Below are 22,037 nucleotides of genomic sequence, written 5' to 3' on the forward strand. Positions count from 1 at the left end.
GGACAAGTTGCCTTTTGCCATTCTTTTTAGAATGAGTTAACATGAATCATATTCCATCACACTGACTCACTTATGTTTGTAATGTGGCCTTTTTGTCCCTCTGAGCACAGCATTCACAGGAATATCCTGTTGAGAGACATCCCTTCAACTGCTTGTTTTTGTATTGGTAAGAAGTGCAGTATGGAGAACATCACAAGCACCACAGAAGCTTAGGCTGAAGAAGAACTATTTACCCCAGAAGAACCTAGTTCACAACCTGCCAGCTGCTATAGCCAGCCCTTACAAAAAAAAAAGTGAGAAGATTAATTAAAAGACAGCATTCTGTCTTAGAAATGAGACTTAGAAATGGGATCTCCCCGTTACACATCTATGCCAAAGAAGAGCAAGGGGGCAATGACAAGAATTGGAAGGTGAATCCTCTGGTGGTATGTGCTTACAGCCCAGTCCTAGATCAGTAGGCAGAGGTCAGTGGGGGGAGCACATTTGGCCAGCATCCTCACCTTCAGAAAGCACAAGAATGCTCCATGTCAAACAGAGATTAATGAGCTGTGTGACTGCTTTGGAAAGCAAAAGGGAGGTGACCTGTGCTAGGACACTAAGTTCATTTTATAAGCCCTTTTACTTCAGTTTCTCTGTCTACCAGACATACCGAGTGTGAGCAATGCCCGCCTTAGGAGGCTTCTGCAGATGTTTCAATGACAGACTCTGGATACCAAACATTTCAGGACAAGTGTGCACAAGACATAAAAAAATATTGTTATGTATCCCCTCAAAATTTTCATATACTCAATTTCTGGCGAATGAGCAAATCTTTTAAAAGAAGTTTTTGCCTCTCAAAATAGGAGAAGGAAAAGAGGGGAAAGAAAAAAGCAGAGAAAGAAAAGTCAGTGACTGATAAATCTTTAATATAAAAATTGTACAAGAATTTTGATACAAATTACAAGAGGTATTTGGACAAAGTATGAGTAGAACTCCATTTATATCCCCAAAACCTTATGCATTTTATGCAAAAGACATACTGTAGGACAGTAACAGTACAGAAAATACAAGAAAAGAAATGCCAAATTAAAAACAGGAGTTTTAATTCCCTCAGACAACTAATGGAAAAAACTTGTTTAGAGTACATACAGTATTTATGAAGCTACCAATGTCACGATTATTAGATCAACATGATGCTGTTTTTCATATCCCCTTGTACAGCTATGTTCCATAGTGCATGCTTTCGTTCTGCAGGCAGGACAGCGTAGCATTCACCTTTTGCTCACATGGAAAACAGACAGTGAAAATTAAACGCCTCATCCGTTTCAGATGGAGAAAGGCCCTTGCAAAAACATTCACTGGACTCCGGCTCCCCACAGCCCTGTGCCTATGCGGTGCTCAGCGACACACTGTGACACTGCTGACATGAGTATCTCTGCAGGACAGCAGTGAGCTTGCTGTCCTCCCGCTGCAGCCCGCCTCCCGCCACTGGCTCAGCACAAGCAGCACGGCGCTGCGTGGCACCGAGCTCGCAGTACCGCTGTGCTGAGGGGACCCGCCCACAGAGAGAGGGGTTTCCAGGCTTTTCGTCTTTGCAGCCAAACCCACTACCAGCCCGCTGTCGGTGACCAAATGTATGAAGGTTCGAATCCAGTTTTTCTCAGCTTACATCTCTGTGCGGACCCCCAGCCAGGTCCTGATCTCTCCAGCTCCACAGGAGATGGCTGCATGGGAATGTGCTACGTTTCTCAGCCCATGTGACCTTCTCAGCCAAAGCTGTTAAAACCACTGCTGTGTTGATGAGCAAGTGCCCTCAACAAAAAAAGAAACTCCAAGCCTATTTGGTTGTGGGAATGAGCCCACTACAATGAGTCAGAGGTGTAACAGATTGTGGTGACCTGCTCACGGATGAGTAAAAATGTGTGGAAGTTTGGCCGGGGTAAATTTTGACTGTACTCAGGGGTCAGGTTGGCCTGCTTCCACACCTGTTTCACATGCACTGAACTGGGACATGGAGTCCTTCTTACAGACAGGAAGAGACGCAGGAGGCATGGATGAGAACACAGACACTGCCCATTGAGAAACTGCTACATTATGGAAAGTAGCCCCATATGACATAAGAACCAAACTTTGCACAAGAAAAAGCAGCATGCTGAATTTTATATTCATAAATAGCTAAATGAGACACACACACACACAACAGTGGCCATTTTATTCATCTTGTCACTTTACAAACAGTGACCATTTTCACAGATGGAATGCATAAGACTTTCCAAAATGGAGAATATCAGGAGGATGTGCTACTTTTCTGAATGAAATTTTATAAGAGATTCTCTTAGAATGAGAGAAGAGGTGGGAACAGGTAAAGGAAATGAGAAAACTAAGACAGTGACTGAAGACCATACAAGACTTCATAAAATATAAAGATGATGAAAGAAATCAAAATGTAAAAATACAGTCTGAAAAAAATAACAAGCAACTCAGTCTGTACAGCTTAAGTGGCCCTATTAATTTTACAGGTCATCACACGGACCAAGAGGAGCAGACCAGGATCCAAGGGCCTGTGGCTGCAGAACCATTCCACCACCAGGTGACGGGACATGGTCCAGTGCAGGGCTGTGGGGATGTGGAGCGCGATGACATAGGGACATGGGGATGCAGGTACACAGGGACATGGGTACCTGGGGGCACAAGAACAGAGCACCCATAACTACTGCTGGCTGCTGGCAGGAACATGCAACACTCCCCAGCTGGGATGCAGACACACGGCTGTGCCACAGCTCTCCCAGAGCTGCAGTTCACAGTCTCGTGCGTTCCGTAACAGGAGCGGACAGGTTGTGATTAACTATTGATGAGTTTGCCATCCTAACTGCGCATTATCCTCTGATCATTCCCAACCCTTTGTTTGACAACGGATGCCTTATAAAATCTTTATGCATCACTTAGCTAGTCTCGCTCTCTCTTTCTTCTCTAGAAATATAATTGCCCTGGATGCTTTCTTCCATTTTCCTAAAGTATTTTTCTCCAAAGGTTTGAAGAGAGTAGCATATGAAGTCTGTGGAACATCTGAACAAACCTCTCTACGCATTAGACATTTGCTTAGTCAAGCTTCTTGTGTTATTAGTTATTGTGTTTAAGAAGAAACATATGTAACAATAAATGTATAAAAATGACATAATTTTGCCCCTTTATAACTCTCATTTTACTGTCATTATGTTCTCTTTCCATTTTCTGTCTGTCTCTCAAGTATATGCACAAGGAAAGGACACAAATGGTTGGTTTGACTGGAAGAGGCCAGGTTTCCACAGCCAGCCCCAGAAACAGGGAGGCAGGATAGTGGAGCTGATGGCTCTGGCCTTGGTGTCGCCCCACAGGTGTGGAGCTTGTGAGAGAGTAGAGCCTGAGCTCAGCCTTTACACTTCCAACACAGACACCGCTCCCTCCTGCACCAGGCCTCAAAAAGTTGCCTCCTGACTTCAGCCTTTACAGCTTCTGATGCACGTGGAGGGAGGGAAAAGGTGGGAAAAGATCACTGGCCGTAGTCTTACTGGTAGAAGGCCTTGGCATACTGTAGTGGGTACCATCACCTTTAATGTAGTAATTACCACACAGCCCTGGAAAGAGGTTAAGCATCCAGAACTGGGAAATAGGAAATACTGTCCACTAATGTAACGAATCACCTAAGGGTATGAAAAATAACAAGCTCCCAAAAGGCTGTGTTTAGGTCTTCCAGGCCTGGCATTTTTCTGTAAGTTGCTTCTTTATGTATTGCATGGGCAATACCACTTCAGTCCACGCTGTGCAGCACTCAGGGCACCAATGGGACTTGGTACTACAGTCCCAGCACAGAAATCCTGCAGGCTGGGTGAGGAAAGCAGGTCTCACTGACTCCTCAGGCTATGTGATCTTTCAGCGACTGTTGGAGAGCCAATGAGCAGCTCTGACTGACCCACATACCATGTGGAGGAAGGGAGGTGGTGGGGCCGGCACATGGACCTTTCACGCATGCAGGACTTCAGCAGCGTGCATGCGCCCAAGCCGCTTCCCCTCTCAAACTCTTCCTCTCCTCTTCCTCTCTGCTTTGTCTGAAAGGCAGTGCTGGAGTCTGTGCTTTTGGCAGTGTTCTTGTTAATGAAGAGATAAATCAGAGCGGAGTGAATTCCTCCTTGTATGAGGGCAGCAGATTGTGTCTCAGATACATCTCCCTAACACTTCACAGAGGTTCACACTGACCTCAGCAGGAGATGTTCCTGTCACAGCAGAAAGAATATCTGGAATTGGCATTCACTATTGGAATTTGAGGGAATGGCTTTGCTCTGAAATTTGCCATGGGATGGGCTAAAACGGAAAAAGATAAGATTACATGTCCTGTTTGCTGCTAAACCTGCAGTCAGACCTGCAGCGAGTCTGCACGTCTATTTCTAGCAGGTACAGTATGGCTTATGCCAATACAAAGCAATTAGTTGCTACATAAGCAGACAAAAGTGCCGTCACAGACAGCATTTCTCAGCTGACCTTTTGTTAAGAAGCCATCTTGTTACTGTCTGCTTGATAGCTCGATAGAGCAGCCAGTGGCAGCCTTGGGCTTCCCAAAGACAAATCGAAGCTCTCCAGATGGGACTTCCCTTCACTCACTGCAGATGTGTGTGTGTACATGTGCGTGTGTGTCAAGGAACAGGGAGGGAAAGCCTGTTCTTATACTCAATTTCCCCTTCACAGGGGATAAACAGGCAATTACGCATCCTTTTATATTTGATGGCCAAGTGCTGAACTTGAAAGCACACTATTAGTTTGTGTCCCTTCAGGGCCAGTGCAATAAGTAGCCAGGAGAGCTGGGGCTAAGCAAGAGAGGGTGTTGTCTGCTGTTAGTGTGACAGTCTTGTCAGCAGCATTCACATTACTGGAAAGTAATAAAGTGACAAGTAAGTTATTAGAAAGATATGAGGTGAAATTGAACTGAAGCATCGTGCTGCTCAGCTAGTTGGTTTTTTTTTTTTTCCTCTTTGTAATGGGCCACTATTTGTTACAAACCAAGCCTTGTCTTGAGATCTTATATAAAAAAAGAAATATTTATTCTTTGCAGGAAAGGTCACATGAATTTACAACACCACACTTTAAAGGAGAGGAATGGGAAAATAGTTTTATGACAACTACAGCTGCTATTAAAAAAAAATACAGTGTCATCATAATGAACAATAATACTGGCAAAAGTCAGAGGACCTGTCAAAAACATGTCCATTTTTTTAACCCTTCCATGGCCAAGAAATGCTTTCTTTTCAGTGCTAATATCAAACATAACAGCAACAGTATTGAGATATACATGTTCAATATAAAAATCAAAGCTGTCACTCAAACTGTCATTCAAGATCATGGCTTGACTGCAGAAAAGAAGCCACATAAAGACTAGTTAACTACCGATTCAAGATAATATTACTCATGTAAAAAAAGTTGCTGCTTCAGTCTGTTGCAGGCCATTTCAAAGGCAGTGATAATGCTGCTTGGCAAGAAGAGACAGAAACCATGGGACTGGAACAGACATGTACTTGGGCAAACATGTGGGTGAAAGGTTCAGTCCATCATATGATGTTGCTCTGAAGAAAAAATGGGTATGGAAAAGAGTTCCTTTTATGTCCCTACAGGAGGGGGAAAAAAACCCAACTCATCATGTGGCGACAGCAGGATATGCTGATGCTTATCTTGCAAAGTAGCACAAGAGTCACTGTTTTGTTGAGTTACTATAGTAGCAAAGTAGTGCCATAAGAAAAAAAATTTAAGAAGGAACTGGACATATACCAGCTGCCATAATGTGTCTGCCACTCACCTTCTCCCCACTGAGAATTCCTGCTGCCTCCTTGCTCTTACTACAGATGCTTTTGCTGCTTTTTTTGAAATAAAAATGAATAATTCTGTTAATACAACCCAAAGAGGGAGTGACATAAACATTCTTGGGATGAAGAAGGACTAAAAATTATCTTCACATAACTTGCATCTAACATTTCAAGGAGCATGTGTGCATTTCCCTCCCTTATTCCCTCTCTGGTCACCAAAGATGTGAAAATGTTCTGCAGAATCTGAGTAAAAATATATTCTTAAGAGATGCCCTGTTTTCTGATGGTGGCAGAGATTCCTAACAATCCTGTGAAAAACAGGCCTAAACCACACACTTTCATTTTAAATTACCAAATGCATGGAAAGAGAAAACTTTGGAACTAAATCTCAGTCTTGTAAGTGGTTCCTGTCTTTGGAACAGATTGAACCATGTATCATTACATTTTTGATCTTTCCAGATAATCACACAGCTCTTTGTCTTGCTGCTTAGGCACATTCCTACCCCACATAATTAGCTATGCTAGATCCTTAACTTGTTTAATTGAGAAAACTAAAACTCAGAGAAAACTGAATTGGATGCCTGCAGTCTCATTTCCTATGAGCTAGACTGGACAGAGGTGCTGGCCTTCCCTGGCAGCTGCTCTCCTGTTTTGTACCTGACTTATTTTTCCTAAAGCTCCTTTTCGGGGATGAAATGGGAAATGCAAAGATGATGGAAAATATTTTTAGAATAAGCAGAGAAATTACACTTTCATTTTCAGGAAAGAAGGGAGGCAGGGAGGGAGGGGTGGAGGGAGGCAGGGAGGGAGGAAGGGTGGAGGGAGGAAGGGAGAGAGAGGGAGAGAGGGAGGGAGGAAGGAAGGAAGGAAGGAAGGAAGGAAGGAAGGAAGGAAGGAAGGAAGGAAGGAAGGAACACTGTAGTTTACTCACAGCAAATATGGTGAACAATTTCTGCTATGTAAAGTATCTGGGAAACACAAATTTTATGAACCTAGGCATGAAGAACCTATAAGAGATATTTCATAGTATTGTGCCAACAACCTTTCTAATCCATACTTTCCAAATTGCATCAAGTTCAATTGTGACTCAGTGGCAGAATGCTTATAGTTTGTATGTGATACTGCAGTGTCAGCATGGAACCAGATGCAGTTTAAGAGACAGAGTTGAAATCTCAGCCATAACAAAATGTATCTGATAGAGATATATGAGGGCTGCTCTGAAAGTAAGGCCTCCTATTTCATTGTGTTGACCCATGATGTCAGAGGTGGATGTTGGTGGTATGGCAGTAGAGACTGAACCTTCCCAACAATATTCCATCACATGTTGCTGCTGTGTGACTGATGGCAGCAGAGGCACAGTCTGACAGAATGGCGTCTGATGGAAGTGCATATGAAGCAACAGTGTGTCACTGAGTTTCTCCACGTGGAAAAAATGGCACCCATTGGCATTCATCATTGCTTGCCAAATGTTTATAGAAACCAAACAGTTCATGTGATCACAGTGATGTGGTGAGTGGTGCATTTCAGCAGTGGTGACAGCAACAGTGGGTCACCTCTGCTGGTGCAGATTTTTACAAGCCTGGCAAAAATGCATAGCTAACGATGGTGGCAGTGTTGAAAAGCAGTGTTCTGCAGCTGAGAATTTGTTCTATCATCAAATAGTGTTATTGTGTTCTTTGAATTTGTTGTAGTTTCCAGGGAAATAAATAGGAGGCATTATTTTTGGAGCAACATATGTAGTTCAGGGAAACCGACTAAATATGGTAAGGTGTGCAAAAATATTAAATTGATATAAATTAGTTCTTTAACAACTAAGTTTTGGACTAAGATCATATCAGTGATAGCCATATTTTAGCAGAGAAAAACATAAACATTTGTGAGATATAATCTGTCAAAAACTAAGCAGTGAGAAGGACCACCACTATTATGGATGTTCAAGTCCTGGTTCCCATTCTTGTACTGTTACTCTTCTATTTTCCTTCTAAATTATTTGATACAGTTTTTCAAAAATTACTAGGGAATTAACTGGCATCACATGCTTTCTTGGGAAAAAAAAAGAAAAAAAGAAAAAGGAAAAAGAAAAAGGAAAAAGAAAAAAAAAAGAAAAAGAAAAAGGAAAAAAAAAAGTTATCTGAAAGAAAAAAAAAATGCTTAAGAAGAAAGTAATTCTGATTCCAGAAGAGATTCAGTATGCAGTTATTTTCTTAAAGAAGACATAGCCTGTTTGATATTTACAGAAAAATACGACTATTTTCAATGAACAAAACAGTAAAATAATTTGAAAACCATGTCAAGAATAACTATAGGAACCGAACAACAAAGAACCTATTTCATGTAAAACGAAGAATCTCTATACAACTCAAATTCCTCAAATTCTATCTAATTCTTGTTTTAAAAAAAAAAATAGGGCTGCCAATATTGCAAACTGAAGGACTAGCCATGGGATTCTGATGGCATAAGCAACTGTCCAACACTTGTCATCATCATACTGTTACAGTCATGCCTTGTGCTGTATTAGTTAGAAATTTAGTCTTTATGCATGTTGCAGTGTGGGTCTCTGCTGAGATCACCTAGGAATGTTAGATGTTTTGTTAATTTTATCAGTAAAACCAAACTTCTACTATCAAGCCCTTTCTTCATCCTTGTTCATATAATTTCAGGGAATACAAATTCTAACACAGGAACAGTTCTGACAAATACAGATTTTCATAAAGATGCTTGGTAAATAGGATGGAGTGAAATACCACTCAATTATATAATAGTTTGTGTGCCCTCCTAAAACCTGACATTAGTGTCTCTATCACTGAAAAAGCACTTTGAGTCATTTAGAAATAACAGAGGGAAATATTCTGTCCATAATAAAATTCCTACTTGCCCTCAAAGGGCTTAAGCATAATCTGAATGAAGTCTAGGATGCCATAAAAGAAGGACTGTAGTTTTCAAAGGTTTGTCCCTGCTTTTTTACTTTTTAAAAAAAATGCTGTTTCATTTTGTGTAACAAACAAATTTTTTCTATGTAATTAATTTGCTCAGTTTATCTACAGATGATGTTTACTTTTCCAAACAATTTTTCCAAAATCATTTGACTTCTAACAGAAAGAGAATGAAATGAGAATGCAGAACCACTGTGAGGAATTATTTATATCTTAAGTGTTTTTCATTGAAAACAATATTTATTTATAGCATACATAGTTCAAAACAGTGTTTTTGTTTTCTTTTGTTTTGTTTTCCCTGTGGAAATCATTCAATTTTTTGTCATATTGGTTTTTAGATTTTCTGTCTTGCTTAGTTCCTAGTAGTTGGGAGGAGGGACAGGAGTGCAGTGCAGGTAACCTACAAAAGACGAAGTGTTTTAGAGGAATGCACCTTTACTGTTCTAATTTTCCTCTGTCACTAATACACTGAGCTTGCACAACGTAAAACAAAGCAAAGCAGATTCTCTAGATTCCATTTAACAAGGGAAAATAGTAGAGACTTCAAGGAAAAATAAAAAAGATGAAAGAAAAACAGTTAGTGAAACGGCCTTGCTTTTGCTATAAACTTTCTTTTTGTTAAACCAGAGGGTAAACTTTCGCTATCGTTTCTGTGGGATTCACAGAAGTTTTCTGGGCTTCATCAGTAGACAGAATCAAAAAATGATCAGAGGCTTGTAACCCATAGAAGCACAGTAGAATTAACTTAGATTTTTCTCTTCTTTCTACAGCTGAAAATACTGATTTATTAGCTATCGATTGCTGCTTTTGGAAACAAGAGTACTGAAATGCATAAAGAGTACTATAAAAGAGGAAATCCATATTAAGAGGTTCCTCTAGAAAAATGTAACAAGAGTAAGTACTGATGTGGACATAAAGATAAAAATGATCAAAATGCGCAACAAATCAAAACAGCCACAAGCTGAAGCATAGGAGCATTTCTGACTCTAGGCTAATATTCTGGGTCAGCAAGTACAGAAAAGGAACACATTCTCAATGAACAAATATTTTATTGGATGCTGAAATATCCCTTATTTTGCAAGTTTTTGCTTTGCTTTGTTTTTGCTGCTTTTTTTTTTTTTTCCTCTATTGTTTCTGTAAAGGAGAGTCTACAACAATGGTTTTGGCTGTAGACTGAACGTAATACCATCATTCAATCAGTACGTTGTGGTAATGGAGCCTGCCAGTGTGGTTTACCAGCTCAAGCAACATGTGTAAACACTGGAAACAAAAACGATTCAGAGGACAGCTTCTCATTTTCTCTGTCTTTCCCACTGGCTAGCTCCTTCTCCCTCTCCTGCCATTGCTCTCTCTCTTGCTGGCTCTATTTTTTGGGCTTTGATTCTTTTCTGACAAACCATGTGGGTGAAACACAAAACATTAATACAACTAGAGATCCTTTTTTTCTAATCTGCAATTTATCCAAAGGGAAAGTTACCCAATAAAAATTCCAGCATGTGTTCTCAGAGCTTCTAAGTGCTTCTGCCTTTAACATCTTTTGATTGCTTCTATAAAACATGCCTTAATCATACTACAGAACTTTCCATTGCAAAAAAAGACAACTTTACAGAACAACATAGTTAACATAGTTAACATTATTTCCCTGTTCCTTTTTTTTTTTTTTTTTTTAAACACCACAAAAAATCCAGGCCATAGTAAGAAGCACACAAAATTATATTCATCTTTGTTCCGTGACAAGTAGTATCAGCATTTATATCCCCAAATATTATGCATGTTCAACAAAAAAAAAAGTTTACACCAATTCACGTGACACAATTCTGTTTTTTTTCTTTCATGTAATGTATTATATACGGAATGAGGATGCTCTATTGTTTCTAGTAATAGTTGGCACTTGAAAAAAGCACCAAGAATTCTGTATTTCACTTTACCCCGTTTCTCTCCCCAGTATTTTTTACCGTAGTCCAAAAACTACAACTGTGGTTATGGTGAATAAGTAACTACATTTTCTTTTTTTTTCAAAATGTGTGCAAAGTTGGCACTTTTGTATTAACACTAAACACTAATACTCTTTGTTTGGCATTCATGCCCTCATACTGACCAGACCACTTTTATCTAAGTGTATTTTTTTAAAGACACTTACTGAAAGTATGGCAATAGTTTAAGAAAAAAAAAAGCATGGATATTATTACACATCCCCTCGTAGTGTACGAAAAAGTGCATGACTGGATTTATGTAATAGTACAAGACAAAAAAATGGTATCAGATCAGGTACTGTAAAGCATGCCAGCACCTCTGTATTACTTATATCTAGCAGGTAGTTAAAACAAGACCGTGGTTCTTTTAAAAATGTGCATTAAAGCTAACATAAATGAGTAGAACTAGCCAGCAAACTATTTTTCCTGCTTATCTAACAGCTGAATGTAACTGTAAAAATTAAGCCAAAAAAAAAAAAAAGAGTTAAACCACCATCAATACAATTGTTTTACATCATAGGCCTGTCAAGGCTCAATATATATATACAAGTGTAACAGCCATGCTTAGTAGAACGTTATCCCCAATGCTTAGAAGACACAAAGACAACTAAGTAGATTTTTTTCTTTTTTTTTCTTTGCTTTTTTTTTTTTTTTTTTTTTTTTTTTTTTTTTTTTTCAGGCGAAAATCAGAAAATCATGGGTAGAACAAATCGTCTCTTTGGAGATGACCAAGAACATTCTAACAAAAGTAGGGATAACCGCAAGTTTTCTGTGGGTTCGTTTTTTGTTTTTGTTTGCTTTTTTCTTTTTTCTTGAAGGGTATCTCACCCCGGATTAAAGATCCCACCTTTTGTTTCTATCCCCCCAAAAAAAGAAAAAATAAACCAACGACCAACGAAGGGAAAAAAGCACCTGGTGTTTCTTTCTTTTGCTAAAAAAAGAAAAGAAAAAGATTATATATATATGTATATTTTATATATATATATATATATATATCAAGGGAGGCTGTATATGGCAGTTCAAATGTGGTGGGCCCTCTCTGAGAGCTGACATTATGCTGTGTCCATCCTTGAACTAATCTACTGAAGTGAAGGGAATGTTTTTATGCAGGTTGGGATTCTGACTGTGCCGGTTTCGGCTACGGACAGAGGAGAACATCATGTTGCACCCAGGGACTTTGCATTTGTGCATCTCTCGCAAGTGCACTGTTTTATAGTGCACTCTGAGGGTTCCCTTGTTGCTGTACATTTTGTGGCAAATGTTACACATTATCCCACCGTTGCTCACCGAAACACTGTTGAACATGAGGGATCCTGGGACATCAGTGCCCATACCTACAGCTAAGGCAGGGGCATCTGCTTTGTGGGCAGATTCCCCGCTGTCACTTGCCCCATCGACGTCATCCAGGAGAATGCCCTCATCACTTCCTGCATCAGATTCTCTTGAGGAATGGATACTGCTGCTGGACTGGATGCTGGAGGTGGTGCTCAGGTCTAGAACCATATAGTCTTCTGACATGACCCTGCCGTACCCATTCATATGGGAATCCTCAGTACCAGCAGGTGAGGAGGTGTCTTCCCTTATGTCAAGCCCCATCTGATGCTGAGCGCCATATATCTTCACCAAAAATTCATCACGAAGGTCCTTACTAAGAGAAGGCTGTGAGGAGTCCAGGCCCATGTCATCCAGTTCTTTGGTCAACAGTTTACGGTGCAGGTTTATATTAGCACTGTGTCTGGGAAAGGAAGAGGGAAGGGAAGAAAGGAAAAATGTACAGTATTTTTGATTAAAAGTACAGTCGCCAAGCACCAAACCAAAATTCTGATTTAGCAATAACATACAAATATCCCCTACTCGTGCTTCTTGGAAAATTCAGTCTTGTTAAAATTGAACAAGTCCATTGGACAAAACAAGTCAAGCAAAATAAACCCCCATACCACTTTCCAGCTACTGCTCCTCAACATTAGACCTCAGCAGCAGCTACAGCCTTTATATCTGATATTTCCTAAATTATAAGTCAGATTAACAGAAAACGCAGTGCTGTTCTTAGTCCCTGAACCCCCACTGGCCTTCCTAAAAATCTTTCTCTGGAGAAAATAGTATTAATATCTGGAATATCTGTGTACATTCATACCTGTATCTCTGTATCTCTATATCCATACCTATACCCAGATCTTTGTATTTGTATACATATATACATATAAATATGTAATATACATACATATGTATTCACATAACTGTGTAAATGAAAGATAGGAGGAAAAAAAAAAGCAGATAACTGAACAATACATAGCCGGAGGTCCTGATTCTGATAATTTAATTCTGGTGTAAAGGGATTCAGAATCAGGCCAAATCATCATGGAGAAGACTTGAAGGGTTTAGGAAATTCACATGTAAGTTTCTGAAAATCTTAGCCAAAGTCACTGGTTCCATCCTTCTGGGAGGATACTGCCAGTCCTCACTGTATTCTTCCCAGTACGGTGCCTGATATAGTGCTGAATAACCCAAGCAATGTAATTTTCAGAAAAAAAAAAAAAAAAAAAAAAACAAGCAACAAAAAAGCTGATGGCAATAAAAATTTTGCCCCAAATCAATCAAAACACTTAACCATGGGCTTTGGCTTAGGTATGTGCTGAAGTCACTGTGAGTGCTCAAGAGACACTGGAAAAGCTGTCACTGACGTCAGTGGTCTTTGGACCAGATCCCAAGAGCTGCAAGTTAAAATATTCTCAAGTGTTTTACAGGATCAGGGCCTTTGTTCTCAAGAAGTAAAGCTCCACATTTGCAAACAAATATAAGCCTTTGGGTTAGTAACTGTGTAAAACAGCGTATTATTTTAAATGCTGCATTCTACTCTCCACTTTTGATATTGGCTTTATTTATCCATTGCAGTAGAACGTCACTGATTTGCAGTAGTGGCAGGAAACCCTCTTTGAAAAACTGCGTTTTCTAGATTAAGGATGCAACCAACAAACATAGTCATCAAAGACCTCTGACCACAGAACATGCTCTTTTTGTCAAAGTGCTTAATGACGAGAAATCAGTACAAAGTTTTCAGTATTAGAAAACTTTAGCGTTCAGTATTCAGAATGTGCACCATTACTGAGGAAATGACAAATATTTATTTAGCCTCTTTGGAGGGTGACTGGATTTTCAAGTCAGTAACAAAAGAATTAGCGAAGTTCTACTGCGTAACATTCTTTGCAAGCTAAGGACCCAAACCCGCAATTTACAACATGCAGACTCACCAGTCTGTCTGCCCATTATAAATTGCAGATCAGAGCCCAAATGTAGGAAGGAAAGGAAAGAGGGGACGGGGGTGGGGAAGAGAGAGAGAAAGAGAGAGTTTTAACACAAGAATACTTTAATTTGCAAGACAGCACTAGGCATAAAATTGGCAGTGGAAAACATAACAATGATTAAATATTTTACAGACATTTAGATCCTACTATAATAAAAAAAAGGGAGAAGGGAAACAATAGCTATTAGCAGTATTTCCTTATCAGTAGCTTTTGTTTTAAGAAACCCTTGGAAACATACCTCTCAACCAGCTGAAGTCCCAAACGTGGTACAGCAATACAATGTAGATAAACAAGGAAAATGTAAATGTAGGCAGATTAAATATATCCAGAGTACATTTTTATGTCACTTATTTTGTGATTCATCTATCTGTTGATCATAATTTATAGTAATAAATAAAGATAAAACAATATAAGTGAGCCATCCCACTCACCTGCAAGCGCAGGTAACTTTTCTCTGACATAAAACTGATGTTGAACTGCAGTTTAATTCAATCATTTCTGCTCGGGATGCAATTATTCCAGTGCAGGAGGTATATATGGAGAATTTCTCTCCTAATGTGAGACAGTTGAGAGGTATGGACAAGGGCAGAGAAAAAAGTGGAGAGCATTCCTTGTTTCTTTTTATTTTTTTTAATTTTCCCACATGGGAAACATTACTTTCACACAAGCAAATAAAGCACCATTGCTTTTTTGAGGCGCAGAACTGTAATTATGCATATTCCCACACTGCACTTAGGAAGGCTGAGCTTACCTTGTGATAAGATCAGCTTTCTAATCTTTTGCTAAATTGAGATCACAAAAGAGAGAGAGAGAAGAGAGAAGAGAAAGAAAGAAAGGAAGAAAGAAAGAAAGAAAGAGGAGAGAGAGAGAAAGAACAAATTCACATTCCAATCCAGACATATCTGGTTAAAAAAAAAAAAAGACAAATGAAAATAATATCTGAAACCAATAAAATATAGACTTTTAAAAAGTCTTGATTGTGAAACTGTTTTTGTCAGCTGTAATCTCACTTACACTGTTGTCTTGATGGATACTGACTCAACCACACAATATGAAAAACATAAACCAAATTAATCAAAGCATATTCACAGCATCCCCATCATCATCCGCAAATGAGTTCTAAACAGATGCATGCAGAGTGCACATACATGAATGATAAACAGTAGTCCTGACAGTCCCTTGCCTTCCTGGTGTCAGATGGCATAAAGCTCCAAGTAAAGTTGCTAAGTGCTGCATGGGAATTGCTTACTGTGAAGGCCTGTCCACACTGACTGGTATTATTACATGACCATAAAAGTGTATTTGTGCTTATCATCATAATGATAACTGCAAACTCAAAATGCTACTCATAAAGTGCTCATGTGTTTACTTCTTATGATTTTCCCCTCTCCCCCTCATTCCCCTGCTTCGTCAATTTTCTGCAGTCTAGTAACTAGTCAGAATAGCTATTACTATTGTTTTTCACACATTTGCACTTACTTTTTCCATGGTTTGCTGCTGAGAAGAACAACAGCCAGCCGTGCAGTGAAAATAACTTCAGCACTCAGTGAATTAAGAGATAAGAATAAATTATCATGTTGAAGAGGGGCCACTGAGCCCCAGATGGACAGAGACCATTCTGAGAAAGACCAGCATAAGGATGCAAAGCCTGCCGATGCTCTGATAAGGAGAGATGCCTCCCTTATTCAATTCTCACTTACAGCAGTGGCAATCAGTAATCTAATTAAAGTATGTACCAGCCCATAATATCTGTCAGGCAAACGATGTGCAGAAATGTGTGGACAAGTTCTGGCACTCTGCTCAGTAGTGTCCCTTTTCCGCTGTCAGCAGTACTGTTGGATTCTTCTAATATAATTACATTGACTTTTATTCAATTAAGTGCCATTCCTAGTCTTAAAAAAAAAACTACTTTATCAATTGATTCAGGTATAATGCAATAATAAAGATGAACTCATGGCAGTGCATTAGCTCTGCTGTTCATAACTTCTGAACATAGGTTCATTCATAGCAGTCGATTTCCATTATGCAACCACAGTTCAAAAGAATTGATTCTTCTACATTCATTTCTTAATCTATTTCACTTGTGTTTAACACTCTCCCTAAATATCATATGTAAAAAAATTCTGCTAGGTATGAGAGGATGGTATTGTCAGAAAAAGTTCATATACTTGGACACTGGGGATTTGAAATCTTAGGATAAATCCAAAGTCACAGAGGCTAAAACTTTGCAAGAATTAACATTATAAGCTAAAGCTACAAGCTTTACACAGTTTCAGTAGTTGGATGACCACTAGGATAAGAGGGACAGAGCAGTGCATTTTCATAAACACACAAGTCTAGAGTGCACAGAGTCTGACCTTTCATCCCTTCCTGTCTGCAGCACTACTAAATTGGTGCAGACTAAGCATCCCACACAGGGTGCTTCTTGAAAAGTGCATAAGGAATGTTCTTTTCAGGATTGGCTGCAGCATTCTTAGGGTTTCTTCGGGAAGAGACAACAAGGGAGTCCTATGCAGAAGCATGTCCATGTGTGTAAGTGCTGCTCTGAAAAATGGCTCCTTAAGAAGAAAAAAAAAAAAAAAAAAAAAAAAAGTGGAATTAAGATAACAGATTGGAAAGAGCTGGGAAATTCATAAAGGGAGCTGTTTTGGAAAAGGCAAGCATTGGCAATTGCCAACTAGGGTAGGACTGAGTTTACAGGTAGAAATGAATCACGATTTGCTATGAAGCCATGAAGAATCTTATCCAAATGGAAAGGCAAAAGGATATATATTCAAACCAAACTGATGTACACAGCAATCAGAGTGGTATAAGAAGAAGATGAGTATTAAAAATATTGGCCAAGCCCATACATTGTTTAATCTTGATAGCTGTAACTATTTCTTTGCTCCTCTCATGCAATGCTGATATCTTTATTTTTGTTTTGTTTTTACTTTCAACCCTCCCCCCCTCCCTCTTATTTTTTTCTTGGAAAACACAACTCAGCCATCTTAACTTGCTTACAGGTCCCCTTCTCCATTCCAAAGTCATGCATTTCATTGAAATCCTTTGCAAATCTTTTTCTTCTGCTTAACCACATAAAAGTATTAGCAAGTCCTCCACAGCCAATGCTAGCCTTGTCACCAGTCCTCTGCTCCTCCCCACAGCACCTGCAGTTTCTTTCTTTGTCTGTTCAGTTCCCAGATATGATCTACAATGCCACTCACTGCTCCTTCTTCTGAGTTTATACAAACAGTATGTTCACCAAGTAAGCTGAGGCACAGAGATTTATTCCATTGCCTGATCACTGCCATCAAACAGGTCAGAAAATCACAAAGCAAGAAAGAGCAAGCTCCAGCTTTTCACGGCTGCATTATTTCTCATCCCTGAGCTAGGCAATCTAAGGCTGTCTCTCGTGCCCTTTACACTGCTGTCTTGGCAAGGAAAAATGCTTCAATATCAACATGAGTGTCAGAAGTACACATATGTACAAAAAACATAAAGTAATCAACATAGAAAAATCCTCTGAATGACTCTGGACTTCTTAGTGCAGAGCACTTGTGCACCAGCTAATAAATTAAGAGATTTGATCCTAGTTATGGAAATGTTGCATGACAATTGGTCAGTGCCCTCATCAAGACATATATAAGGACAAAAGAGTTTAATTAATGCAGATCTCACTCAGCTCCAGTTATCAGATTTACCCTGTCCTAGGCAAGAAGAGACAGTGAAGAGGGTTAATTCCAACAATTGGAAATAATGCATGTGCCAAGGACTCTCCTAGCATCTGTTTAGCTCTGTACTACGTGTCGTGTACACTTACAACCAAGGAGAATATTTTTCCAGGATGATTTGGGATGCAGCCTATTGTGGCAAGAAAACTTTAGCAAAATCTGGTTTATTTTAGAAAGCCCAGAATGCCTTATTTTTCATATAATTAACATTCTTCTTCCAAGTTATTACTCATGAATTAGACATATGCTGGGCAAAACTATGTGGAAAGTTCTCACAGGAGGGAATTCAGCTTTCTAAATACAATGATCTTCAAAATGCATCAGTGCTACTGAAAAGATGATAATGATAATGACGGTTCACATAAAATCTCAGTTTGTGGCCAACTCGCAAGAGCATCTCACTTTCCTGTTCAACACTGTCCTTTCAGCAGCAAAATGCAGAGTGCTACAGTGACTACAGCAGCTTTTTGACTGTGGGCATGATCCCACTGGTGGTAGTATTTTCCTTCCCTTGTGAAATTCATGGAAGTATTGTTTCATAATTAGAATTTGTTGTTGGTTCCACCCCATCTACTACTAGCAAGCTTCTCTTGTGAGAGATGCGCTATGCCTCAACAGAAGAAAAGAGATTGCAAGCTTAGGAAATACGGTCAATTAAACTTACACGCCATTTACACAGCTCATAAATCCAGACTGGGTTCCCATCAGCAGTTCCTTTCTACACTTGTCAATGAATCTGATTTTGTTAATTTACTATCCATTTCTTGGAAAGAAAAATGTAATGCCTGCTTTATTTCAGTTTATGTAGTCAGTCTTTTTTTAATCTCTTCTTGATGCAAAGAGAGGAGGAATTTATCATAGAGTAAAATTTGTACTGGTGTAGAAATTGGCATGAATACTATGCATGACTCAAGGCCAACTTTGGATGCACCCATGGCTGCGGTCCTATCAGCACTAGGACAAAATGCACTCCAATGAGCACTGCAGAGTTGGGGAATTCAGATAATATAGAGTATTCAGTTTGCTTAAATTCAGGTATCATACAGAACACAAAAGGATCTTCATGAAGAATAGGCTTAAATGTTTTGTGAACAGTTTGAGGCAGTGCAGGTTTTTGAAAATGAAACATAAAGTGTAATTTTCTTAACTTTTTTTTAAATGAGAAGTATATTACTGTATTTCAATTTTTAATGAGTGAGAGAGAGTGATTCAGCAGAACTTGCTGAGGAACTAGAGAAACCCATTTACCTATTCTGAATGCAGAGAGACAGGAAAGCAAAGCCAGGCCTATGTCTCAGTTGAATGTCCAGCTATTGGCCCCTTGCTTTTGGGTAAGTGCAAGTGACAATGTTCCTTCATGAAAATATCTCTGAAACATCAAAGCCCTTTGCAGTGTTCATAAAAAATCTGAAATGAATAATTTCAGCATTGCTAGTTGTATCCCCTAAATTCTTTCCTCCAATGTTTCCAAATAGAACAATTATCCCAATTTCCTACTTCAGATGTTCTGAAAACATGTTTTCTGGCATAGATGATTTGCTGAAGTAATGACATCATCACCAAGCAACATCATTCAAAGAACTCAAAGAAATCACAGACAGAAGTTTAGAGTGAGGGAACCATCAGTCTTTGGCCAGCTCTACTTTTCAGTCTTTGGGCAACTTTTGCTTTAAGTGAATCTAGCGCTTGGTAATACAATAAATGTAAATTTCCAAACGTAATGCATTAGAAATTAAGTATTAAACATCTCTATTTTTTCCAGATAATAATTGGCATTTTTCTTTAAGAATACAGAATATTTGTGTTTTTTTTTTTAATTATTTTTTTTTACCTGAAATAACACAATTACATATTGCAGTTTTAAGATTCTACTGCAAAATCAAATGCCAGGATACATTTGTCCAATGGTTTACATGGAGATTACCAAACCTCTCATTAAAGATGGTTATGGAAGTGATGGCTTAGATTGTACAGGTCCCATACAAGATATACTCCTGCCGTAGTAAAACAAGGTGCTGTTGGACCAGCTCATAATACAAAGGATGCTCCAAAAGTACTGCCTCCTATTTTATTATCTTGGCTCGCGATGTCAGAGGTGAATGTTGGTGGTATGGCAGTAGAGGTTGAACCTTCCTACAAATATTCCATTACATGTTGTTGTCATGTGATAGATGTCAGCAGAGAAGCAGTCTGACAGAATGGTGTCTGACATGGAAGTGTGTCTGAAGCAAAGGTGTGGAATTGAATTCCTTCATGCAGAAAAAATGCCACTCATTGACATTCATTGAAGCTTGCTGAACATTTGTGGAGACTGAACAGTGGATGCAAGCCTAGTGAGGTGGTAGACAGTGCTTTTCAGCAGTGGCGAGAGTGATGTGAAAGACAAGTCACATTCTACATGACCATGCAGGCTCTTGTTCATTGTTGGCAAAAATGCATAGCTAATGGTAGTGACTCTGTTGAAAAATCGCGTTTTGTAGCTGAGAATCTGCACAATCAAGCAGTATTATTGTGCTCTTTCTGTCTATTATATTTTCCACTGAACTAAATAGGAGGCATTACTTTCAAAGCAATTACATATAAACAACATAACTTTCATTAATTTATCCTATGAGATGTTTTCCACACCTAAGTTTAGCTCAGTGGAATTTTTCTCAACATTCAGCCTGTACTTTTACCAATAATTAAATGTAAGCCAAAGTTCTCTTTTTTTTCTTTTCACCTTAAAGGCCTTCAATTAAGATGTATGTTCCTTTAATTTTGAATTCAACATTATTTATTTTCTTGCATATCAAAGTACTGTGGTCTTACCTCAATTTTATGTTCCTTTCCTGCTTATCTAAGTCAGAAACTCACAAAAAGGCTCAAAATATGTGAACATAATGAAAAGTACATGCAGAATTTTATGCTATCTCATAATCTCCACAGACTGAAAATGCTGAGTTTCATGCAGCTAAAATCAAAGAAAGTAACGCTTTAGCTAAATATAACAGTGTACATATTTATGAGGAAAGATATGCCCTTAATTCTTGTATTTCTTCAAGAATGCAACAGCAATCATTTCTCTCATTTACTTAAGAAAATCAACAGTGAGACAGTTCTTGTAACTTAATTACTAATGTAAACTAATAAAAAATATTTCCTCATTTACTGTTCTATTTTTACCACTCTCTCAGTAATCTTTGAGACAGGCTGCTTGATTTTTGTTGTTGGTTTGTTAGTTTTAATATATAAAAATAATAAAAAAAATCCATACATCTAAGCAAAGATAATAAAAGGATGAAATCCTGATCTGACCTAAATTATGAAATTCACCTTTATCTGAACAAAGTCAAGGCTTTCACCTGTGCATTAGCACTTCTGTGTACCTGCTCAAGCTTAATTTACATCTAAGAGAAAGAAGGACAGTAGGGATAGGGGCCAGACTTTAGAACAATGAATGAAGATAAAATGCTATGCTGCCTGATAAAACTATGGCATTCTTACATTAGCATTTAGGTAATAAACATCAGTTATTGAGATTTTAAATCACATAGAATCTGAAAAATATTAACCTTTCATAGGGAGAAAATCCAAAAGGTAAAATACAGTTCAGCACCTATTAAAAAAAGTAAAAAAAAAAAAAAAAAAAAGTGCTTATTAAATGCAGAAATAAAGGACAAGCAAGTTCTTGCAAATTAAAGATGTGGAGCCCAGTCATTTCAATCCCTTTCAATATGAAACAAATCACTCACACTGGTCACGAAGACAGCTCCCTCTACACTCAAATTATTCACTTGAAGATAAGCTCCCATCAAACTCTTTAGGGGTTTAACTAATTTACTGCACAGATACGGCACGTCTGTTGTAATAACAGGTAGGATGTATTGGGGTCGACCATTTATCAGAATTAGACTTCTTTTTTCAATTCGCAGTGAATTATGCTGCCTACACTGCTTCTCTTTCTCAGAGCTTCCCATCCCCTTACGGCCCCTAATGTGGCAGGCAAACAAAATTGACAGTCTCATCTTGTCAACAAGGGGTGATTCTCCTGAGAAGCCATTTAACTTTGCAGAGGAAGCAATGTATTAATGTGCCTGTCCCAGGAATGTTAATCATCTTCAAGCTCCCTCTAACTTTGACATGAACGAAATCACCAAATTTGTTTACTAAATGAATCGTAATATGCTAATAAGAGAGCATGACATATATGGTAAAGCCAAACAGATGGTTTGTTTACTCCACTTTGCAACTTTATAAATGTTGTAACTCTGAAGATGTTAGTGAGAATTATTGGTTTGTTGGCAGTGGCAAACATGCCTTTTGCATA

At 38.7% G+C, this 22,037-nt stretch overlaps 1 protein-coding gene across 3 annotated transcripts in view; it reads right to left on the reverse strand.

The window, feature by feature from the left end:
- Positions 1-884: 884 nt before the first annotated feature.
- BNC2 (basonuclin zinc finger protein 2) overlaps positions 885-22,037 on the reverse strand; it is a 345,135-nt gene continuing 323,982 nt past the window's right edge. For all 3 annotated transcript variants that reach the window (XM_085212791.1, XM_085212792.1, XM_085212793.1), the window contains one exon: positions 885-12,448. In XM_085212791.1, coding sequence (XP_085068917.1) covers positions 11,788-12,448 — 661 coding nt within the window. In that variant the 3' untranslated portion in view covers positions 885-11,787. The remainder of the gene's footprint in view (positions 12,449-22,037) is intronic.

The sequence above is a fragment of the Meleagris gallopavo genome, chromosome Z, assembly GCF_905368555.1.
Source record: "Meleagris gallopavo chromosome Z, MGAL_WU_HG_1.1, whole genome shotgun sequence".
Taxonomy (NCBI): domain Eukaryota; kingdom Metazoa; phylum Chordata; class Aves; order Galliformes; family Phasianidae; genus Meleagris; species Meleagris gallopavo.